This window comes from Mytilus californianus, unplaced genomic scaffold (genome assembly GCF_021869535.1).
Source record: "Mytilus californianus isolate M0D057914Y unplaced genomic scaffold, xbMytCali1.0.p SCAF_2, whole genome shotgun sequence".
In the NCBI taxonomy this organism is placed as follows: domain Eukaryota; kingdom Metazoa; phylum Mollusca; class Bivalvia; order Mytilida; family Mytilidae; genus Mytilus; species Mytilus californianus.
The window spans coordinates 36,250,104-36,275,919 of record NW_026262668.1 but is presented as its reverse complement, the minus strand read 5'-3'; the positions used below and the strand labels follow the sequence as shown (position 1 = coordinate 36,275,919).

At 33.7% G+C, this 25,816-nt stretch overlaps 1 protein-coding gene across 1 annotated transcript in view; it reads right to left on the bottom strand.

Moving 5' to 3' along the window:
* LOC127729804 (armadillo repeat-containing protein 8-like) overlaps window positions 1–24,023 on the bottom strand; it is a 42,779-nt gene extending 18,756 nt beyond the window's left edge. The window contains exons 1-9 of the mRNA XM_052237710.1: window positions 23,940–24,023; window positions 22,652–22,725; window positions 16,031–16,102; window positions 14,572–14,714; window positions 14,043–14,140; window positions 7,202–7,294; window positions 5,285–5,365; window positions 4,384–4,459; window positions 12–163 (exon numbers count right to left, since the gene is read on the bottom strand). Coding sequence (XP_052093670.1) covers window positions 12–163; window positions 4,384–4,459; window positions 5,285–5,365; window positions 7,202–7,294; window positions 14,043–14,140; window positions 14,572–14,714; window positions 16,031–16,102; window positions 22,652–22,725; window positions 23,940–23,957 — 807 coding nt within the window. The 5' untranslated portion in view covers window positions 23,958–24,023. The remainder of the gene's footprint in view (window positions 1–11; window positions 164–4,383; window positions 4,460–5,284; window positions 5,366–7,201; window positions 7,295–14,042; window positions 14,141–14,571; window positions 14,715–16,030; window positions 16,103–22,651; window positions 22,726–23,939) is intronic.
* Window positions 24,024–25,816: the final 1,793 nt, after the last annotated feature.

Genomic DNA, 25,816 nt, shown 5'->3' with positions numbered 1-25,816 from the left:
TCTTGAATTACCTTAAACATAATAACATTACTAGATGGTTGTAATGCCCCTCCTCTACATAAGTATGTCAGACACCTTGCTGCTGCCATCTGCATTTCTGAAGTTTTATCTCTAGCCAATAACTTTACAAGTAATGATGGAATAGATTCCCCATTGTAGGTTGCTACAAAACAATCAAAGTCGATATACAATACACATAGATACCAAAATGATGATGGATACATTGATACTGAAAATCCATGGAAAAACTTGATGACAAATTAATATCATTAGGAAATACTGCTGTATAAAACTGACACCTTTAGTGAGCTTTTTGTATACTTGGAGTGGTATTAACTTAATCACACACTTACATTTAAGAATATAGTTAAAAAAAATAAATGTAATACATGCATGTTTGACTAAAAACGTCATAAAGGTTAGATTTTATTTTTTTTGGGAATTTGTAATTAGCTTCAATTTGTATTGTAACAGGGACTTTCTATACTAACAGGACTCGTCTCTATTGATTTTAATTAAATAACTACGCCTCCCATGTAAAGCTACCACCCAACAAAAAACTTAGTTTCGTATCTCTGATATACGAAGCTAGTAGTTATTTGCGTATTTCAAAGTACATTGTAATTTAATAATTTTTAATATAAAATCTGATTAATAGCCATTTATCATGACAAAAAAATATAAGATTTTAAAAGAATGTTAAATTATTAAACTGAGACATATCGTTTTGAAGAACACTCCAGTTGTGCAAAAGGGGTTACATATTGAACAAGATGGCGGCCACTCGAAATTTACTAACAAAATACCTCAAAGTTCAAAGGTCTACATTTTAAAAACTCTCCGAAAAATCTTTTCAAAAACAGCATTTTGCAATGACAAAATGTATAAAATTTCATAAAAATGTTACTTCATTAAACTTGAACTTATAGTTATGAAGAACACTTCGTAAATGTGAAATGATTTGCCATGAAGTCATGTGACATCCGAGACGGCACAGTTCTGTCTGCAAATTTGTATAAACTTTGTTATAAGTGACCAGTCCCGTTAGTATAGACTGTCCCTGATTGTATTAACTTTTCTGAATACATATTGGAAAAAATAGTTTTGGTCTATTCCAATTGATTAGGCCCAGCATATCTCATTACATTTTTCTCACTGCGATTGGTCAAGGTTGCCCATTTCATAATAATCTTATGGAATGGATTTACACTTTTTGAGATATTGACACAATTATAATTTTAATAAATTGCTTTGCCAAGCACAGCTGGATACGAGTGCAGAGGTCCTACCCTGAACAGTTTGGGCAAAAGTGGACACAATATTCGCGCTTGATACAGGTCTGAATTTGGATTGTAATTAAATATTTGACACATAATAGGTTTCTGACACAGAATAACTGTAGTCAAAGAACTTAGAATTGGTTATATGATTTGAATTTATATTCAAATTTTTGCTTTTGTGCAATACACTATGCTGTTGCAAATTGACCCCCCCCCCAAAAAAAAAATTAATTTACCCCCCCCCCCCCCCTTTATTTTAAAAAAAAATATTTGAAGAAATTTTCTTTTTAATTTCTGAAATCTGAAATGAGAAAAAATTGACCCCCCCTCACAATTTCTTTTTTACCATGTTTACCCCCTCCCCAATTTTTTTTCACCTTTCCCCCCCCTTTTCCAAAAAAAATTCTTTCCCTCAAGATATGGTCATAATCTCAATTCAAATTTCCAATGGAGTTTGCAACCATAATTACCCATTTAAATACATCATAAAAGTTTTAAAATGGAAAATGACATACATAATCATGGCTAAAATTAATATATTAAATATTCCTTAATCAGCATTTTTAAATAGTAACTTCTAAAAATCAAAGCACTGTAAGCGCTGTAGGCAGTTAACTAAAAACCAAGGCAAACGTAATTATGAAAACTGTGGCAGTGTTGCTTCAATTTTTTTTTAAGATTTGAAAGAACAAACATTAAACATTCGTATATTGTACATTTATGTTCATTAAATGAATTGATTATTAAGGCAAATTAATTAATGTTTCATCAAAAGCAACTCATATATCAATATAAATAACCCCCCATCTTCACCCCCATATGCATGATGTTACTCCATACCAAGTTTGGAATAAAATGACAGGTGATTATAAAACAGTTGGTCAAACATTCTCGGGCTTTACACTGCTTGAAAGATTTATATGTTTTCTTTAAAATGAGCCATAAATGAAAATTATTATAGGCCCAGAAATAATTTAATAAATAATTAAAGTAAATTCAATTAACCTACACTTATTTTTTGCATCAATAAAATTTTATAATAAACAAGAAATAATTGTAACAGGATGCCGTTACGAAGTCTCCCAAAAAAAGCCACCATAATTCGTCATTCCCATGGTCTCCTGACATTGGGCAAAGTCCAGTTCATATTGGTTTGGTCTAGTAAAGTTATATGCACATGTGACACCTAGGAGTTTAACCCTGTATGTCATTCAAATCTTTTTGAAATGATGAACAGGAATAAATATGGTTTAGGGGTGGTGATCTCGACCGTTTACAAGATAAAAGCACATTCTCATATTGAAGGGGGGGTGTGATCCCCAGGGGACTTGCCCTTTATTTCATATGATTTGTTTTTTTGTCCCATACAAGAATATATATGGTTTAGGGGTGGGGATCTCGACCGTTTACAAGTTCTTAAACAGGTGGGGGGTGGTGGTGACCCCAGGGGACTCGCCTTTTATTTCATTTGATTTGTTTTATTGTCCCATACAAGAATATATATGGTTTAGGGGTGGGGATCTTGACCGTTTACAAGTTTTCAAAAAGAAGGGGGGTGGGGGTTACCCCAGGGGATTTCCCTCAAATTTCATTTGATTTGTTTTATTGTCCCATACAAGAATATATATGGTTTAGGGGTGGGGATCGCGACCATTTACAAGATAAAAGTACATTTACAAATTGAAGGGGGTTGGGATGACCCCCAGGGACTCATCCTATATTTTGGTTGATTTTTTTTATTGTCCTGTTCTCATCACTGAAGACTGCATGTGTCTATCACTTACTGTTTTCGAAAAAAGTCATTTGAAAATTTAAAAAATAAAATCCCATAGGGTTCTATAGTAAACCCCTCCCTTCTTCAGGCCCCTCCAAATACCCCTAAATAGACCCCAATGCACAAACAAAAGATTAATGGCTCCGCTAGACATGTTAGACAAATATTTTATGAAACCCTAAGTAAATCTGACAAACGGTCAAAGTTGTCTTCTTAGACAGTTTGAGTGGATTCAGTCTGACTTGTCTCGGGGACGAGTTGTCCACATTACTTAAAACATCCCATCAACGTCGATTTCCGCATCTGTTTCATGACCTCGTTTCATTCATAAAATAACAACAACCTTATTTGGCAAGATAAGTTAAAAATTACCGCCCACTTATATAACTTTATTTCCTCTATCATAGAGATTTGTTGTACATGAACAATATTCCTGCGCATTTTGCCATTTGGTAAATATAAACGACTTGTAATTACCAATTTTCGGCGATGAAATATTTCATACAATTGTTCTTTGACATCGTAGCCAAAAGCACAGGGGATAATAAACTACGTACGGATTTCTATTGAGCACTACTTCCTATGTGCAACTTCAAAAGTTTTGGGTAGTACGACGATCATTTAAGGTTTTTCTGGTCATATTTTTTGTATTCCAGAAATAAAAGTATTAAAAAAATGTCCAATTAGTTATAAATATCATAATAGCCAGCTAGATAATAACAATGGCACGTATTTCAGCATTTATTGGGTAGAACACAAACCTAGGGTGCTCATATAAGGCAGCTTAACTGCCTAATAAATTGACAGCTAATCACCTCAAGACAATACAACATTACTTTATACATAATTTAAAAGCAGTGTAAGGGAGGTAATCCAAACTAAACATTGTACTTTTTTTTAATTGTCCATTAACCAGGAAACCCTTGTTTCTCTCCCTTTTTTGCCCCTAACTCCTAAACGGTTTGAGCCATAACACCCCAAAGCCAATCCTAACCATCCCTTTGTGGTATGAAAACTTGTGGTATAATTTCAGAGAGATCCATACACCGTTCCACAAGTTATTGTCTGCAAACTAGAAAAATGCTTATTTGGGCCCCTTTTTGGCCCCTAATTCCTTAACTGTTAGGACTATAACCCCTAAAATCAATCCCAACCTTCCTTTTGTGGTTATAAATCTTGTGTTTAAATTTCATAGATTTCTATTTATATTTACTAAAGTATCTGGAAACCAAATGTCTCCGGACGACGCTGATAACGATGACGACATGATTCCAATATACGACCACAACATTTTTTGCGGTCGTAAAAAAACTGATCTGACTTCAATACCTGTAGCAGTTGCCTTGGCAACATCTTCATTCTGGTAACATAACACAGCTATTGACTTAAGTGTTGGCATTTGTACCTGTTAAATATCCAATTCAAAATTAAACATTTGTTAATACATATAGCCAACTATTAAATTTAGTTTGCTGTTATATGAGGTCAAATAATCAAAACTGGGCCCACCACAAAAAATATCAGAAATCTTGAAATTTGAAAATTATCAAAGATACTCATCTTCTGAGTTAATACAAACAATTTATACTTTAAACTTGTAAAAGCCAAGTAAAAAAAGTCATTTTACATACGAAAGATGTGCCTTTTGCATTTTACTGTTAAACCTAGCTTGTATTTTCAAAAACCTTTCAACTTTATAACATAGAGATAACCTTGAAATTATTCAGCTATTAGAAGGTACAGTACATTTGCATAGATTTTTGGAAATTTATTAAGTTCTTTTGTTGTTGTGTGTTAATAAACAAAAAATTGCATCCCCAAAAATTATCAGCCATACAGTAATATGTACATGTATCCTGGTGTAGTATTAATGGTTGATTGCATAACTTACCGGTATGACATTTTAAGTGAATGGTAGATTTTTAGTCAATCTACGGAAATTTTTGTAATTTTAGATTGAAATATAGATGATTAGGTGATTTTATAAGCAGAGGTGCATTGAAAGACAAATAAAATATTCACAGGCATCAGGCATTATATTTTAAATCAATTCAATATAATAAATTTTTAGAAGAACAAGAGAATAAATGGTAATAATGTCTTATATAAAACAAATGAGTATTTTTTTTTAAACCAGACTATCTATCAAATGAAGTGTTCATCAATACAATTTCTGTGCAATGAAAAAAAAATAGATTAGCTTTGTTATAAACCTCCATTTTCAACTTACTTTATAAATGGTTGAGGTAAGTAGAGGAGCAAGAGTAGCTAAAGCTCCATTCATACATAACTTCTCTTGATGTTCTTTTGTCTGAAAATAAAAGATAAACATGGTGGAGGACCTGCTGACTTTGAATTTATTGAAATGTCAAAAAATCATACCATCTATTTGTTCATCTGTGATCAGTGATGCTTAATACAAAAATTTATGATAAAAGAGATGATTTTTCATTTCCTATTGTTAATTATCCATTTTTAGATGGTGACGTTCCCTTGTCACCATCTTACGGTGTTTATATATCTCAACTTGTACGATTCGCTCGTGTATGTAACAACGTATTAGATTTTAGCGAGAGAAATTTATGTATTACTGAAAAATTATTACACCAGGGTTTTCGATATCATAAACTAGTCAAAACATTTACTAAATTTTATCATCGGTATAAGGACATCATTCGTAAATATAACTCAACATGCAGACATCTTATACGTTCAGGTATTTCACATCCAATCTTTTATGGTAATTTTCTTTACAAAGCACAAAAATGTCAGTATTCACCTCGAAAGCTAACAAAACCTTTAAACAGACTTATTAAGAAGGGATATAGTTATGATACTGTTGTCAGGTCATTAAAGATTGCATATTTTGGCTTTAATATTGATTCACTTATAGGGTCTTTGCATCGGAATTAAACATACTTATTCTAAAACCAGTTGTTGGCATGACACGGGTTATGTTCTTCTCATATATTTTATGATGGTATAATACTAAACCCCTAACAGGAGGGATTGTGCCTGATATTCATATGATAAAGACATAATCTTTCAATCAGTTTAAGTGAGGTCTGGAGCTGGCATGTCAGTAACTGCTAGTAGTCTGTTGTTATTTATGTATTATTGTCATTTTGTTTATTTTCTTTTGTTTCCTTTTCTGACATCGGACTCAGACTTCTCTTAAACTGAGTTTTACTGTGCGTACTGTTGTGCGTTTGTTTTTTCTTCATTGGCTAGAGGTATAGGGGGAGGGTTGAGATCTCAAAAAACATGTTTAACCCCACCCCGTGTATAATTTGGAGTTTAGTATGGCGTCCATTATCACTGAACTAGTATACATATTTATTAAGGGGCCAGCTGAAGGACGCCTCCGGGTGCGGTAGTTTCTCGCTGCATTGAAGACCCATTGGTGGCCTTCGGCTGTTGTCTGCTCTATGGTTGGGTTGTTGTCTCTTTGACACATTCCCCATTTCCATTCTCAATTTTATTGACAATTTTGATGACTTTTGTAATTCTAAAACTGCATATACATAAAAACAAGACTTATAAAAGACTGAAGTTAGTAGAAAATCTCACAAATCAGTGAAAATACAACAGTACACAATAGATAGGTTTCGATTGACACAATTTGAGCAAGAGTTACTACCAGTTTGTTGCCAAGTTGGAGGTCTAAGTGTACAAATTCCTTCATAAATCAGCCAAATTCAACATGTTATAATGACCACTGTACTTTAGAAAAAGGGTTTCTCTGAACAATTTTTCATTTCTTTTAGCCTTGCTTAATTCATCACTATGATCTAGTAAAAGTCTCTTATCAGGCATGTGTGTATTGCATGCTTCAATTCTGTTAGTAAAATAAGAAAATCAACCCTTAAAAATGGAAGCCAAGGTAAATAACTTAAACTCTAATTACGTCATTTGAAAACCTATGTATAGCATATGTTATCTTCAAATAAACACATTTCTATATAAATCAATTCTTGACCATAATTTTCAGATGTAATAACAGAAACTTAAATATATATCTTAGCTTTAATATTTGATACATGTATGCATTTTCAATAAGTAAAAGAAAACTTTTGACAAATAGAATTGTCTTCCCTTTTAAGCACTTTTGAGTTCGGAAGTGGGGATCTAAATGTGATATACTTACATTACAACATCTAGAGAACAATGTAGTTATACATTCCTGTGTACATAGTGACTTTGATATTATGTTGATCATGTGTGGAATTACTGTTTTATTCTGAAAAAAACCCAAAGATTATATTTCACTGTATTCTTTTGATCAATTGGAAAAGGCATACCAGTACTATGTACCCCCCCAAAAAAAAATAAGTATTGTGTATAAGTCTCATAACATTTGGTTGTGGCTAACTTAAGTTAAAGAACAGAAACTAAAAATTCAGCAATTTTTCCATTTGTAAACAGGCATAACTCTAGAACAGTATAGGTGACACCACCAAAATTTAAACTTGATCTGTATTTTGTGGTAATAAGCATTGTGTAAAAGTTTCATAACATTTGGTTGAGACAAACTAAAGTTAGAGAATGGAAACGAAAAATTCAGAAATTTTTATGTTTATAAAGGGACATAACTCAAGAAAGATAAACGTGACGCCACCCAATTTCGAACTTGATCTGTATTATGTGGTAATAAGCATTGTGTATAAGTTTCATAACATTTGGTTGAGGCAAGCTAAAGTTACAGAATGGAAACGAAAAATTCAGCAATTTTTATGTTTATAAAGGGGCATAACTCAAGAACGGTTAAAGTGACACCACTCAATTTCATACTTGATCTGTATTATGTGGTAATAAGCATTGTGTATAAGTTTCATAACATTTGGTTGAGGCAAACTAATGTTAGAGAACGGAAATGAAAAATTCAGCAATTTTTCCATTTGTAAAGGGGCATAACTCTAGAATGGTTACAGTGACGCCACCAAAATTCAAACTTGATCTGTGTTTTGTGGTAATAAACTGTTAACACAGAGATATGTCTCGCCTATTTGTTATTTTGATAATGCAAATGTTGAAATTAAAATAGCAATACTTTAACATGTAAGTTATGCAAATATTCAAAGTCAATGAACCATGACTGAAGGTACCGGGCTAAACAATCTCCATGGAAATGAGATGTGCCAATGCTAATACAACTGCAAACCAAATACCATTGACTTTTCATAAGTCGTTCCCTTTAAACAAACCTAAACACAAACATTAACTTGTAAACTATGTAAAAGTTTCAAAGTCAATGAACCATAATTAGGGGTGGGGTTATATAATCTCCATGGAAATGAAACTTGCAAATGCTTATACATTTTCATACCGAATATCATTGACTTAACATTAGTGGTTCATCTTGAACTGACCTAATCACAAACCAATACATGTAAACTAAGCAAAAGTTTCAAAGTCAATAGACCATGACTGAGGGGTAAGGACCAAATATTTTCCATGGAAATGAGATGTGCTAATGCTTATACAACTGCATACCAATTATCATTGACCTACCACTAACAGTTACCCTTAAACTTACCTAATCACAAACTAATACATGAAAACTAAGCAAAAGTTTCAAAGTCAATAGACCATGTATGAGGGGGCAGGGCCAAATAATCTCCATGGAAATGAGATATGCCAATGCTTATACAACTACATACCAAATATCATTGACCTATCACTAGTGGTTCCCCATAAACTGACCTAATCACAAACTAATACATGTAAACTAAGCAAAGTTTCAAAGTCAATAGACCTTGACTGAGGGGGCAGGGCTAAATAATCTCCATGGTAATGAGATGTGCCAATGTTAATACAATTGCATACCAAATATCATTGACCTACCACTAGTGGTTCCCCATAAACTGACCTAATCACAAACTAATACATGTAAACTAAGAAAAGTTTCAAAGTCAATAGACCTTGACTGAGGGGGCGGGGCCAAATAATCTCCATGGTAATGATATTTTCCAATGCTAATACAACTGCATACGAAATATCATTGACCTACCACTAGTGGTTCACCATGAACTAGACCTAATCACAAACTAATACATTGTTGACGCCGCCGCCGTCGCCGGAAACAGCATACCTATGTCTCTCTTTTTGACTCCGTCAAGGCGAGACAAAAACATTGTGTATAAGTTTCATAACATTTGGTTGAGGCAAGCTAAAGTTACAGAATGGAAACGAAAAATTCAGCAATTTTTATGTTTATAAAGGGGCATAACTCAAGAACGGTTAAAGTGACACCACTCAATTTCATACTTGATCTGTATTATGTGGTAATAAGCATTGTGTATAAGTTTCATAACATTTGGTTGAGGCAAACTAATGTTAGAGAACGGAAATGAAAAATTCAGCAATTTTTCCATTTGTAAAGGGGCATAACTCTAGAATGGTTACAGTGACACCACCAAAATTCAAACTTGATCTGTGTTTTGTGGTAATAAACTGTTAACACAGAGATATGTCTCGCCTATTTGTTATTTTGATAATGCAAATGTTGAAATTAAAATAGCAATACTTTAACATGTAAGTTATGCAAATATTCAAAGTCAATGAACCATGACTGAAGGTACCGGGCTAAACAATCTCCATGGAAATGAGATGTGCCAATGCTAATACAACTGCAAACCAAATACCATTGACTTTTCATAAGTCGTTCCCTTTAAACAAACCTAAACACAAACATTAACTTGTAAACTATGTAAAAGTTTCAAAGTCAATGAACCATAATTAGGGGTGGGGTTATATAATCTCCATGGAAATGAAACTTGCAAATGCTAATACATTTTCATACCGAATATCATTGACTTAACATTAGTGGTTCATCTTGAACTGACCTAATCACAAACCAATACATGTAAACTAAGCAAAAGTTTCAAAGTCAATAGACCATGACTGAGGGGTAAGGACCAAATATTTTCCATGGAAATGAGATGTGCTAATGCTTATACAACTGCATACCAATTATCATTGACCTACCACTAACAGTTACCCTTAAACTTACCTAATCACAAACTAATACATGAAAACTAAGCAAAAGTTTCAAAGTCAATAGACCATGTATGAGGGGGCAGGGCCAAATAATCTCCATGGAAATGAGATATGCCAATGCTTATACAACTACATACCAAATATCATTGACCTATCACTAGTGGTTCCCCATAAACTGACCTAATCACAAACTAATACATGTAAACTAAGCAAAGTTTCAAAGTCAATAGACCTTGACTGAGGGGGCAGGGCTAAATAATCTCCATGGTAATGAGATGTGCCAATGTTAATACAATTGCATACCAAATATCATTGACCTACCACTAGTGGTTCCCCATAAACTGACCTAATCACAAACTAATACATGTAAACTAAGAAAAGTTTCAAAGTCAATAGACCTTGACTGAGGGGGCGGGGCCAAATAATCTCCATGGTAATGATATTTTCCAATGCTAATACAACTGCATACGAAATATCATTGACCTACCACTAGTGGTTCACCATGAACTAGACCTAATCACAAACTAATACATTGTTGACGCCGCCGCCGTCGCCGGAAACAGCATACCTATGTCTCTCTTTTTGACTCCGTCAAGGCGAGACAAAAACATTGTGTATAAGTTTCATAACATTTGGTTGAGGCAAGCTAAAGTTACAGAATGGAAACGAAAAATTCAGCAATTTTTATGTTTATAAAGGGGCATAACTCAAGAACGGTTAAAGTGACACCACTCAATTTCATACTTGATCTGTATTATGTGGTAATAAGCATTGTGTATAAGTTTCATAACATTTGGTTGAGGCAAACTAATGTTAGAGAACGGAAATGAAAAATTCAGCAGTTTTTCCATTTGTAAAGGGGCATAACTCTAGAATGGTTACAGTGACACCACCAAAATTCAAACTTGATCTGTGTTTTGTGGTAATAAACTGTTAACACAGAGATATGTCTCGCCTATTTGTTATTTTGATAATGCAAATGTTGAAATTAAAATAGCAATACTTTAACATGTAAGTTATGCAAATATTCAAAGTCAATGAACCATGACTGAAGGTACCGGGCTAAACAATCTCCATGGAAATGAGATGTGCCAATGCTAATACAACTGCAAACCAAATACCATTGACTTTTCATAAGTCGTTCCCTTTAAACAAACCTAAACACAAACATTAACTTGTAAACTATGTAAAAGTTTCAAAGTCAATGAACCATAATTAGGGGTGGGGTTATATAATCTCCATGGAAATGAAACTTGCAAATGCTAATACATTTTCATACCGAATATCATTGACTTAACATTAGTGGTTCATCTTGAACTGACCTAATCACAAACCAATACATGTAAACTAAGCAAAAGTTTCAAAGTCAATAGACCATGACTGAGGGGTAAGGACCAAATATTTTCCATGGAAATGAGATGTGCTAATGCTTATACAACTGCATACCAATTATCATTGACCTACCACTAACAGTTACCCTTAAACTTACCTAATCACAAACTAATACATGAAAACTAAGCAAAAGTTTCAAAGTCAATAGACCATGTATGAGGGGGCAGGGCCAAATAATCTCCATGGAAATGAGATATGCCAATGCTTATACAACTACATACCAAATATCATTGACCTATCACTAGTGGTTCCCCATAAACTGACCTAATCACAAACTAATACATGTAAACTAAGCAAAGTTTCAAAGTCAATAGACCTTGACTGAGGGGGCAGGGCTAAATAATCTCCATGGTAATGAGATGTGCCAATGTTAATACAATTGCATACCAAATATCATTGACCTACCACTAGTGGTTCCCCATAAACTGACCTAATCACAAACTAATACATGTAAACTAAGAAAAGTTTCAAAGTCAATAGACCTTGACTGAGGGGGCGGGGCCAAATAATCTCCATGGTAATGATATTTTCCAATGCTAATACAACTGCATACGAAATATCATTGACCTACCACTAGTGGTTCACCATGAACTAGACCTAATCACAAACTAATACATTGTTGACGCCGCCGCCGTCGCCGGAAACAGCATACCTATGTCTCTCTTTTTGACTCCGTCAAGGCGAGACAAAAACATTGTGTATAAGTTTCATAACATTTGGTTGAGGCAAAATAAAGTTAGAGAACGGAAACCAACTTTGGGACGTACGGACGGACGTACGTACAGATGGACAAGGGTAAAACTTAATGCCCCTTCCGCTACGGCGGGGGCATAAAAAACAAAACAACAGCAAACAAAATTTGCTTCATCATACAACATTTTGTAGATTACCTTCACCAAAGGTGCTGAGTTTTTATTTTCTCCTCTTACTTCTGCATTACATTAGATGTACACCCATTCCTGTACTGGTGTATAAAGGTCACCCTCGGGATCAAAGAATAGTGGCCTTATAAGAGAGATGACCTTTGAATTGAGATTCAAAATGCACATCTATTACCACAGCGGGACAAAAAGAGTGTGATCTGACAAGACAGGGTTTTGTTAAATAGAGGTGACTATTTTGCAAGTTTGACTGTACACATTTTTTATTAGAAAATAATCCGGTAACATGACAGGTGACATTTTTTTTTACATGATGATAATCTACAATAAAATGCTCCGCTGGGCGCAGCTTGATTCGACCGCAGAGGTCGAACCCTGAACAGTTGGGGCAAGTATGGACACAACATTCAAGCTTGATACAGTACTGAATTTGGATTGTGATTAAATATTTGACACAGCATAGGTTTCTGACACAGAATGAATGTGGTCTAAGAACTTAAAATTTTTTAATTTACCTATTCAAACCATATCATTATTATTTGCTTTTATATATAAATCAGAAATAACCAATTGAAAATGGAAAATTTTAAAGAAAACAAAAGGAAAAAAAAATCCCTCCCCCAAATTTTATGAACCCCCTTATGATTCATCACCCCCAAACTCAATCCCAGCCTTCCCTTCGTGGTATGGTACCTTGCAGTACAATTTCAGAGAGATCCATACACTTGAACACAAGTTATTGTCTGGAAACTAGAAAAATGCTTGTTTTTGGCCCCTTTTTGGCCCCAAATTCCTAAACATTTAGGGCAAATACCCCCAAACTCAAACACAGCTTTCCCTTTGTGATATGGAACCTTGTAGTACAATTTCATAAAGATCCATACACTTACACACAAGTTACTGTCCTGAAACTAGAAAAATGCTTGTTTTTTGCCTCTTTTTTTGCCCCTAAATCCTAAAATTTTGAGGCAATTACTCCCAAAATCAATCCCAGCCTTCCCTTTATGGTATGGTACCTTGCAGTACAATTTCAGAGAGATCCATACACTTGAACACAAGTTATTGACTGGAAACTAGAAAAATGCTTATTTTTGGCCCCTTATTCCTAAACGTTTTGGGCAATTACCCCAAAACTCAAACCCAGCTTTCCCTTTGTGATATGGAACCTTGAAGTGCAATTTCAGAATGATCCATACACTAACACACAAGTTATTATAATGAAACTAGAAAAATGCTTGTTTTTGGCCCCTTTTTAGGCCCCTAATTCCTAAAATTTTGAGGCAATTATCCCCAAAATCAATCCCAGCATTCCCTTTGTGATATGGAACCTTGTGGTACAATGTCAGAGAGATCCATACACTAACACACAAGTTATGTCTGGAAGTTACAAAAATGCTTATTTTGGGCCCCTTTTTGGCCCCTAATTCCTTAACTGTTGGTACCATAACCCCCAAAATCAATCCCAACCTTCCTTTTGTGGTATTGAACCTTATGGTAAAATTTCATAGAGATCCATTCACTTAAACTAAAGTTAGAGAGCGAAAAACCCATATGTCTTCGGACGACGGAGATGCCAACGCCAACAACGTCATACCAATATACGACCGCAAATTTTTTAGCGGTCGTATAAAAACCATCCAAAGAACAACCAAAAATTTATGTTTCCATGTCATTAATTTAAAAATGTAAAATCTGAGAAGATCCAAACATACTTACCTCATAAATAAGATGGACTGGTGGATCATTCATCAAAAATAAGGTTTTCAAACATCTCAAACAAGCTTCAACAAATTTAATATTATTGTTGGTAATACCTGTCAAATAGATAAATACAATCAGACAAAACATACAATTAATTATGGCTGTAATGTTGATAAAACATGACCACTCATAACTGGTTTTTTTTAATTTTAAGGTCTGTAATCAAATAGGACATAGTTCTTTGCACACATTACAACAAAAGTTACTGATAATGGATCTGTTATCACCTATCTCAAAATTATTTCATTCCAAAAATTACTAAAAAGGCCAGTATTGTCTGTGTTTTCGAATAATTAAAAAGAAAAGAGCCAAGGACCAGCACTTTACTGCTGCTTCCCTTCTCTAAGTCACAATGAGGCCTTTAAAACGGAACAAAAGTTCACAACACAACTAAGTCTTTTTTATCCTTTGTCAATAAGATCACACATACTTGATCTTAATTATTTTTTTTTTCACTTGGAACACAACATACACATTTTCTTACCCATTAACAATACATTAACAGATCCTGCATTGACTAAAGTTTGTAGTTCCTCTTCTGACCCTTTGGCTAGACTTCCTAACACTATGGCTGCTTCTGTTCTAAGTTCTATGGGAATACCATCATCTATCATCCATTGTAGTAACCTGATAATATGTCATGATATTTATTCCTCTTTTTGTCAGTATGAGATAAGCGTTAAAACAGCTGGTAAAGCAATTTTAATACTATACATTACTGTCTTTTGATGAGGTAAATGTGTGGTTTTATTGACTTTTGAAAAACTGATATTCACTGAGGCCAACGGCCGAAGTGAATGTCACTAAGTTTTATTCCATGTTCCGAGCGAGAAAAATATGTATAAAATAACAGTTATTTACCAAAACCAACTAAACGTCAAACATTGTATCGTTATTATACACGTAAAAGCACACGACGTTTTGCGCGGTGAATATACTTTTTCCGCAGGTGAATATGCTTATTTATTCAAAATCCCATTCATATAGAAAAACCTACTAAAGTTCTATCAATATGGAATAATTTAATTCATTTTTATAATATTTTTTTTAACCGGTATTTCATTTCGTTTTGGGAATTTTTATTTGTTTTTAATATTTCCTATTTTGATACTTGAATTATTTGTAAGAGTTAGCATTCAAAATTATGGGACACAAAGGAAAGGGATTTTATTTATATTATATTTGAGGTTTCTAAGTGGCTAATCAATAGATTAATTTCAAGTCAAAGTGAATTTTATGTTAAAAGTCTTTAAGATAAAGGTTTTATTACAGGTATCACATTAGCTTAACATTATCATTAATCCATGAAAATGAGGTCTTGGTCAAATAAACCAAACCAGATGGACAAGTTTACCTTACAATCATTCCATATACCAAATATAGTTGACATATTGCCTATAGTACCTGAAAAAAAAACCCAAACCTAATCAAGAAAACTTAGCATTGACAAATGAACCAGGAAAATGAGGGCATATGGACATGTTCACCTTACAATCATTCCATACACCATATAACAGTTGAACTTTGCATACAATACATGTATCTCATTCTGAGCTTTTATCACAAAAAACTAAACGTTGACCACTGAACCATGAGAATGAGGTCAAAGTCAAATATTGTTTATCTTACAATATTGTACTTGTTAAAAAACCAAGAAGCGTTGTTACAATTCCTTGCATGATCAACATTTATATATTTAGTAGACCATATGCTTATCGTTCATGAAAAAGCAGCCCTTATCATCCCTATATAAAAATATTCTTCTTCATTCTTCAAAGGCGAGACAACAATGTACATGATGTATTTTGCTTACATACACACAATCTGAGAAATATTGAAATGGTCTTTGTTACCTTTGTAGTAGAAACATTTACTTTTTAGTTCGTCATTCACAATTATTCAAGTGTCTAAAAATGAAAGCCATCAACTGAAATATCACATACCTAGGTATAATTCCTTGTTGGACAGCTAAATTCTTGTGTTTATTGTTGCCAATCACAGAATTCTTCACATTTCTGTTGAAAAAAATAAACAAATCTGATAAAATACATGTAGGAGAATTCTTGCAGTTGTTCCTACCTGATTAAGAGATTGTTAAAAATCTTTTTACCCCCTCCCCCTATAAAAATATCTTGGCTTTTTCACATACACCAGGTAATTTTAAATTTCTTAAGGATCAGATCTTGAAAGGCTGAATTAACACATTGACATATAAAGTCCTATTTTGTGGCCATTATCAGTGCATAAATTACCCCCGGTATAAATCATTTCCACAAAAGGTATTTAAATTTTCATCAGGAAACTTAAACACTGTTTAAGATAATCTAATATAACCCCAGGAATAGATTACCTTAGCTGTATTTGGCAAAACCTTTCAAATTTTGGATCTTCAATGCTCTTCAACTTCGTATTTTATATGGCCTTTTTTTAGATTCTGATTCGAGTGTCACTGATGAGTCTTTTGTAGACGAATTGCTTGTCGTGTACAAATTTTTTATCCTGGTATCTTTGATGAGATGTGAAGATAAAGGGCTATAACTCCTGTTGTCTAAATAATTAGTCATGTTTGTTGTAGATGATACATGTAACTCTGTAAAATTTTAAGCATCTCTTTAAGAAGAGGGGGAAGATACAAAAGGGAAAATCAAAAGTCGAAGACAGGCGTACAAATTCATGGCAAATACATGTAATGTAAAATACGAAAAGACAATCCAGTCTACAAAACACCACATAAGAAACTAAAGACTGAGCTAAGCATTACTGAACATACTTATTTGAAACCTAATATATATATGTTCAATTCATATTATCAATTGAGAAAACTCCATGACAAAAAATTTCAAATTGGCCATAAACTTCCTCAAAATAATAAAATTAAGGAGATGTAGTATGATTACCAATTAGACAACAATCCACCACAAGCAGAACCAATACCCTAAAGTCAGTTATAAAAGCCCTAACATGAAAAAATTTGAACAATGCAAAAAGAAACATCAATGGCCTTATTTATAACAAAACTAAAGGCTCTCAAGAGCCTGTGTCGCTCACCTGACTCTACTTTGGTTTTAGAAATCATGTAAAGATAGATAAAAATCATAACAGATACCCAAATAATGATTGAGGCCAAATTTGGATTAATATTGGTCCCGTTATTTAATAAAATATCCTGGTGGCCATCTTGAACAGTAAATCAGCAACAAAGTAGCAACACTTGGTCAGCACCTCATAAGGAACATTCATGCCATGTTTGTTTTCATTCCATTCAGTGGTACTCTAAAAGAAGACATTTGTATGTATTTCCCATAGGGTCCTATGTTAAACTAAGTCCCCCCCCTAGCGGCCATCTTGGATGATAGATCAGATGCAAAGTAACAACACTTGGTTAGCACCTCATAAGGAACATTCATGCCATGTTTGGTTCCATTCCATTCAGTGGTTTTCTAAAAGAAGACATTTGTATGTATTTCCCATATGGTCCTATGTTAAACTAAGTCCTCCGCTGTCGGCCATCTTACATGATGGACCGACTGCAAAGTAACAACACTTGGTCAGCACCTCATAAGGAACATTCATGCCATGTTTGGTTTCATTCCATTCAATGGTTCTCTAAAAGAAGACATTTGTATGTATTTCCCATAGGGTCCTATGTTAAACTAAGTCCCCCGCTGGCGGCCATCTTGGATGATGGGTCGGCTGCAAAGAAACAACACTTGGTCAACACCTCATAAGGAACATTCATGCCATGTTTGGTTCCATTCCATTCAGTGGTTCTCTAAAAGAAGACATTTGTATGTATTTCCCATAGGGTCCCATGTTAAACTAAGTCCCCTGCTGGCGGCCATCTTGGATGATGGATCAGCTACAAAGTAACAACACTTGGTCAGCACCTCATAAGGAACATTCATGCCATGTTTGGTTTCATTCCATTCAGTGGTTCTCTAAAAGAAGACATTTGTATGTATTTCCCATAGGGTCCTATGTTAAACTAAGTCCCCTGCTGTCAGCCATCTTGGATGATGGACTGACTGCAAAGTAACAACACTTGGTCAGCACCTCATAAGGAACATTCATGCCATGTTTGGTTTCATTCCATTCAGTGGTTCTCAGAAAGAAGACATTTGTATGTATTTCCCATACGGCCTAGCCACAATCAGAAGTACATTTCATATTAGGTCTATGTTATAGGCTTCTATAGACAAGAAGATGAACTTAATTTAAGTATTACATCTTTAAACTGAAGGAAAGAATATAGGGCTTCACAATGCATATCAAATATCATGTATATGTGTGACCATTTTGAAAAAAAAACACTAAATACACGCTAAAAATGGGCAAAATTTCACGTTATGTTGTTTCATTTAAAAATACACAGTTTTTATCAATTGATAGTTAATAAGTGAACCTAATTTGAACTACATTATTGGTTCACTGTTATAGACAATTTATTCATCTTTCTTTTGCTGGTTGTTGCAACGAAAAATCTTCAGTGGTTACAAAGTTATGATAAAAAGTGGAATACTATGCGTTCGTTATGCAATTTTGTATTTTTGTTTTTACCTTGTATAGTGTAGTAATAAAAGAGAAAAATAAATGAAATTTATGCTATTATGTGTTTTGTTTTCTCTTCTTGTATATGAATTATCAAAAACTACCTCATATATCTATATTGCAGTACCCTAGCTGGAGATATATGCCATCTAAAATGGATATACAAATAAAGTGAAAAAGTTCCTGCACTTTTGTAGATATGAAAACACTACAAACATTAATTTCTACCATCTTTTAAAAGAGGAAGAATTTGAAAAAAATGTCAGAATGTCTTGTCCGTAGACACATGACTTGTCCGTAGACATGTCTTTATATCAATATTGCTAAGCTTTATGGATCTAAATTGTTCCTATGTGTTGTTTAAACTTAGAAATATATTATATTTGATTAATTAATGGTTATTTAACTGTTCTCATTTTTTGTAAAAAGTGGCAAATTGTCAGTCATAAAAAGCATACCTTATTTTACTTCAATATTATTATTCCAGTTTCTTCATAACTTAAAAGATAAACTTAATCAAATGAAGAAATAGTATTTCTCTCTCTCTGACTTTATCTTTTGCATTTTAGGATTACCAGCAGATGAGGATGTGTCTACGGACAAGACACTTGTACATAACAAGTATTAAATTCAATTATTTGTCTACTTTGGAACTTAAATCTAATTTATAGGTGATCAAAGTTCTTTCAACACATTAAAACTCAGTATTTTCACCATAAATATGATCACAATTATTTCTAACAGATTGTTTATTCAACTGAAATTGTCTTGTCCGTAGACATTACCACAATCTATTTGTTTCCAATTTCCTTGAGTTCAGCCTCATTTGATAGATAAAATGTATGTTATTTTTTCAAGAGAACCTATTGATTCAACTATGTCAAAATTGAGTTTTAATAAAAGTTTAATTGTTAAACAGTCAGACTTATGGATTTCAGTTGAAAGAATGTGTCTTTATTTTTGCTTAATCAATAAAATTTTGAGATATGTAAAGAATCATGGGAACATTTTTATATTTTCCAAAAATTAAAAAACACAGCTTAAAATTAAATGGGTAACTTAATCTTAATTTTAACAATTATCTTTTTAATGCATTGAATTAAATATCAATAAAATGTCTTGTCCGTAGACATTATCACAATGTATTTGTTTCCAATTTCCTCGAGATTCAGCATCATTTGATAGATAAACATGATAAAATGTATGTTATTTTGTCAAGAGAACATATTCAACTATGTCAAAATTAAGTTTTAATAATGCATTTAATTAAATATCAATAAAATGTCTTGTCCGTAGACAAAACATATAAATTGTATTGCTAACTTTGATTGTTTATTGTTAGAATATGCATCAAGTTATTTTAATGTACTATACACCAAAAGAAAGGTTTTTTTTTGAAGTTTTGTTATTAATAGATAATTTTAGAAATAGTTTGATCAGATCAGAGTAATGATAAAAGAAAGCTACTATTGTTTGAAATAATTGTGAGTTAAACATGTTCTTGTCATTTTTTTTTTCAATTAAAATGTTTGATATTCAATAATTCTAAACATATTTTGTTGTCTTTGTGATTGGCCAAAAATATGATACTGGTGACCATGTCTTGAAGGCAACCATTAAAGAAAATTAGACAGTTTTAAAACACCATTTATTAAATAAAAATATTAAATATTTCTTCCCAAAACTGCATGTAATTATATAAATGCTTCAAGTGTTAGCCTTATGACGGCCATTTTTCATAATTTAAACCATTTCTGTACCAAAATATCAAAAGGGTTTTTGTCTGATGTGATCTTCATTTTTGACTTCATGTGAAACACAAAATGTACATCTGATTGTGGCTAAGCCGATAGGGTCCTATGTTAAACTAAGTCCCCCGCTGGCGGCCATCTTGGATGATGGATCGGCTACAAAGTAACAACACTTGGTCAGCACCTCATGAGGAACATTCATGCCATGTTTGGTTTCATTCCATTCAGTGGTTATCTAAAAGAAGACATTTGTATGTATTTCCCATAGGGTCCTATGTTAAACTAAGTCCCCCCCCCCCCCCCCCCCCCCTAGCAGCCATCTTGGATGATGGACCGACTGCAAAGTAACAACACTTGGTCAGCATCTCATAAGGCACATTCATGCCATGTTTGGTTCCATTCCAATAATTGGTTCTCTAAAAGAAGACATTTTTATGTATTTCCCATAGGGTCCTATGTTAAACTAAGTCCCCCGCTGGCGGCCATCTTGGATGATGGATCGGCTACAAAGTAACAAAACTTGGTCAGCATCTCATAAGGAACATTCATGCCATGTTTGGTTCCATTCCAATTATTGGTTCTCTAAAAGAAGACATTTTTATGTATTTCCCATAGGGTCCTATGTTGAAATAAGTCCCCCGCTGGCGGCCATCTTGGATGATGGATCGGCTGCAAAGAAACAACACTTGGTCAACACCTCATAAGGAACATTCATGCCATGTTTGGTTTCATTCCATTCAGTGGTTCTCTAAAAGAAGACATTTGTATGTATTTCCCATAGGGTCCTTAAACTAAGTTCCCCGCTGGCGGCCATCTTGGATGATGGATCGGCTGCAAAGAAACAACACTTGGTCAACACCTCATAAGGAACATTCATGCCATGTTTGGTTTCATTCCATTCAGTGGTTCTCTAAAAGAAGACATTTGTATGTATTTCCCATAGGGTCCTATGTTAAACTAAGTCCCCCGCTGTCAGCCATCTTGGATGATGGACTGACTGCAAAGTAACAACACTTGGTCAGCACCTCATAAGGAACATTCATGCCATGTTTGGTTTCATTCCATTCAGTGGTTCTCTAAAAGAAGACATTTGTATGTATTTCCCATAGGGTCCTATGTTAAACTAAGTCCCCCGCTGGCGGCCATCTTGGATGATGGATCGGCTACAAAGTAACAACACTTGGTAAGCACCTCATGAGGAACATTCATGCCATGTTTGGTTTCATTCCATTCAGTGGTTCTCTAAAAGAAGACATTTGTATGTATTTCCCATAGGGTCCTATGTTAAACTAAGTCCCCCGCTGGCAGCCATCTTGGATGATGGACCGACTGCAAAGTAACAACACTTGGTCAGCATCTCATAAGGAACATTCATGCCATGTTTGGTTTCATTCCATTCAGTGGTTCTCTAAAAGAAGACATTTGTATGTATTTCCCATAGGGTCCTTAAACTAAGTTCCCCGCTGGCGGCCATCTTGGATGATGGATCGGCTACAAAGTAACAACACATGGTCAGCACTTCATAAGGAACATTCATGCCATGTTTGGTTTCATTCCATTCAGTGGTTCTCTAAAAGAAGTCATTTGTATGCATTTCCCATAGGGTCCTATGTTAAACTAAGTCCCCCGCTGGCGGCCATCTTGGATGATGGATTGGCTACAAAGTAACAACACTTAGTCAGCACCTCATAAGGAACATTCATGCCATGTTTGGTTTCATTCCATTCAGTGGTTCTCTAGAAGAAGTTCAAAATGTAAAAAGTTAACGACGACGGAAGACGCTGGACGACGGACGCCAAGTGATGAGAAAAGCTCACTTGGCCCTTTGGGCCAGGTGAGCTAACAATTAACAAACATCAATTACAAACCAATTGCAAGGTGTAACGAAGACAGAGTCATACTTTCAAAAACAATTATTTGATTTTCTAGTTAACAAATAATCATGTGTATGATGAGGATCTAATATTCTCTGACTACTGCTACACAGCAGTATAATAAACTGATCCTTCAATGAAACAAACTAATTCTTGCATTTGGCATCCTGACATGCTTAATCCTTACATTTATAACATAACCCTTTTCTTGATTTATAAAATTAAAGTGGTACAATGTCAATGTACAAAATCTCATTTATTTAGAATTTATATGTTATCATAATTCCTACAAACATTTCTGAGCTCCCTTTTCAATGGGTCACTGTGTTCAAGTGTGTACATTTATTTGGATTAGTTGTAAATAAACACACAATTATTACATCATACTCACACAATTGATTCCATCCATTTATCTTGTTCATCTGCCAGTATATTATTCACACACTCCCACCCAGAATCTACTTCCTACAACATGTACAATACACAATTATTTTATTTCTTGAAATAATATAAAATCAGAAATCATTTCAAACTTTTTAATGTGCTATCAGTTTCCTCATAGTTTATCTTTATTTCTCAATAAACCATTAACATTGGAATGGCACAGAGAACAGTCATAATATTAATAACAAATCAACAAATCAACATGTATGAGAGAGATGTCAGCCCGGATCACACAACCCTTTATTAACAATTTTAATAAATTTGCATCTTAGTTGAAGCTAGTATAGTGACCTATACATTTATGTAGTTGATAATTAACATCTGTGCTATTAGGACTCTAGTATATATTCACCTTATTGGCAATCATACCACATCTGCTTATTTCTATTTAAGGTCATGGGGAGAACACTGTGATCATACCGATGTTCTTGTTTAACACCCTAGCTCATTAAGCTTATCCAGTTAACCTTCAAATGGCTAAATCACATTTGAATAAAAACAACATTTATTTATATGAAGGATCAAATTTGTTTCGATAGTCTTTCTCATTTTCAAATCTAAATAATTAGCAGAAATGACCTCGTGATCAATAATAATAAATGTGTCATGTGAAGCGTAATTTTAACTGGTGACTGATTTTGGGTAATTATCTGTTATATTAACCTTTTTGAGATATTACATCCCAAATCAGATATATGAATTGTGTAAGACTTATGATCAATTTTAATCATATGATTTTTTGTGAAACTCATTCCAGTCTTGGGGATACATCATGTGCATTTGTTTGGGTGATTAAACTTGCTGAAAAGTAAACATCAGTATGTTGATGGTTTCCTGTAACTGAAGAACCTGCCCTTATTATTTGAGCATTATAATAGACCTTATAGCTATTTGGGAATCTGCAACATTTGACCAGAGAATCTGTTACACTTGAACTATTGACTTCATACAATCACTTTTCCTTTGTGGCGTCTGACATTTTCTATTGTGAGAATATATTTCAGTTTTTCTTTTAAAGTGGACTGCAGTAAGACTTATGTAGGGTTTCATATTGTTTTCCCCCAGACACTTTGTATCGGACTTATAAAAAAAATCAACAACTTCATTGTTTAATTTTTCAGAAAACGAGATATATTTTAGTACACTCATTTGATTTTGAAAAATCGGTGAATAATCTGTTTAATTTCTCATTGTTTCTACATTTTTATAAATAAATAAAGGTGATTAAATTATACCATAGCCGTTTGAATCATTTTTTAGTTTTCTGCAATCAGTTTAGTTGTGATCGGCTGAACTCGATTGATTGTGACAGGCGAGATCTTTCGTAAGTAATAGGGTAGTTTCGCCCCTAAATATAAAACTCCAAGAATGTCTGTAGTATATTCGAAAATTCACCTATACCTCATACATATACATTATATTGATAAAATTAATCGGATGATGCGTAAATTTACCACATTACAACCTGGGACTATTATACTAACATATAACAGTATAGTAGTCCAGTTACAACACAGAATATTACTAAATGTTTAGGATTTTTCTACAGGTTATAGTATGACAAAAGCAAAGTTTTCTTTCCTCATATACATTGTTATGTTTACACAATAATAAACCGGCCTTTTTTTAATTATGATTATCTTCGAATGACATTTACTACATTAGTTTCGATTTATATTTGGGCAGTGGCTAGTGCTTTCAAATCTATCCGGCCCAAGTCGATCCGTCCCAAGTCGTTTCGTCCCAAGTCGATCCGGCTCCATATTTAGAGTCGAGCCGGCCCAAATATAGAAAATATTTATAAGGAATAAATATATATATATGTATATATGAATTGTAATACATAAATGTTTATGAATTTTATAATAATATAAAAGGTGGACGGTAAAAAAGTGTGCTATTAAAGTTTTTGCTTAAAAGTGCTCTAGTTTTCAAAATTTTATAGTCCTTGAATCACGTTTCCACAGTTGTATATGGTTGTCCTTTTCAAAGTGCTCAAAAACCTGCTTTAGCTCTTCATATGAGTCGAACTTGGCGTTTAGTTCAAGTTTTTTGACAATGAAGTGTCGTCTTTCATTTTCGAACGTCAATGTTCAACAGAAATTAACGTTTCTAATATGACGTTCTTCTTTCGTTTTGGAAACAAAGCCATGTTCTAATTCCAATAAAACATGGGCTGCACGTGATTGACGTCACAATTGAAATAGCAACGTCAGCTGTGTTTTGAACAACGCCGGAAATCAAAATGGACATTTGTTTTGGTGTTACTAGCTAGGAAATTAAATAAAATCATTCTAAAAGCAAGTTTACATGTATCTTTTCATTTGCTTATCGTGAAACGTCTATAACGTTTTGGCTTCTTCAAATCAAAATGGATTCCTTTGGAACGCAAACTATAGGTCCGCTTCGAAGTAGAAAAGTTCTAAATTTTCCTATTAGAATCGAAATAATTCTATCATGCCATGCTCTATGCTAATTTTAACATGGGTAGGCATTATATTTGTCAACATTTTACACCTCGCTAACGCTCGGTATAAAGATATTGACAAATATAATGCCTACCCATGTTAAAATGAGCATAGAGCATGGCATGAAAGAATTATTTCTTAAATTATGCTGCTACATGCACATGTATGTAATTTCATGAGTGAAGTTTACCAAAAGAGAAGGCAAAGCCAGGACTGAAAGGTAATGGAATCTAGCCATACATACTATTTGTCCATAAATAATTCCAATAAAAAATCATTTCATATAGTCTGAAAAAAAAATGGAATTAGACCGGCGAAATATCAAAACCCTATATATAGATATTGCCGGAGCCTGCAAAATAGCGCTAATGAAGCTATTTTGCCGGGTCCGGTTAAATAGCATCTAATATTTGAGGTTGTCAAAGATTTTGAAATACTGTTAATATCATATGTGCATAACATGATCTTATTTTCAAAAAAAGAACACTCAAGAAAAAAATAAATGTCATCTTCAACTTCAATCGGTTGCATCATTTAAAGATTGTATTCACGACTCGAAGCCCTGTATGTCTAATTCTTTCTATGTCTGATCTATGTGCACTGATTCTGAACTTAGTGAGAAGTCGGTTTTCATCTTCATTTAA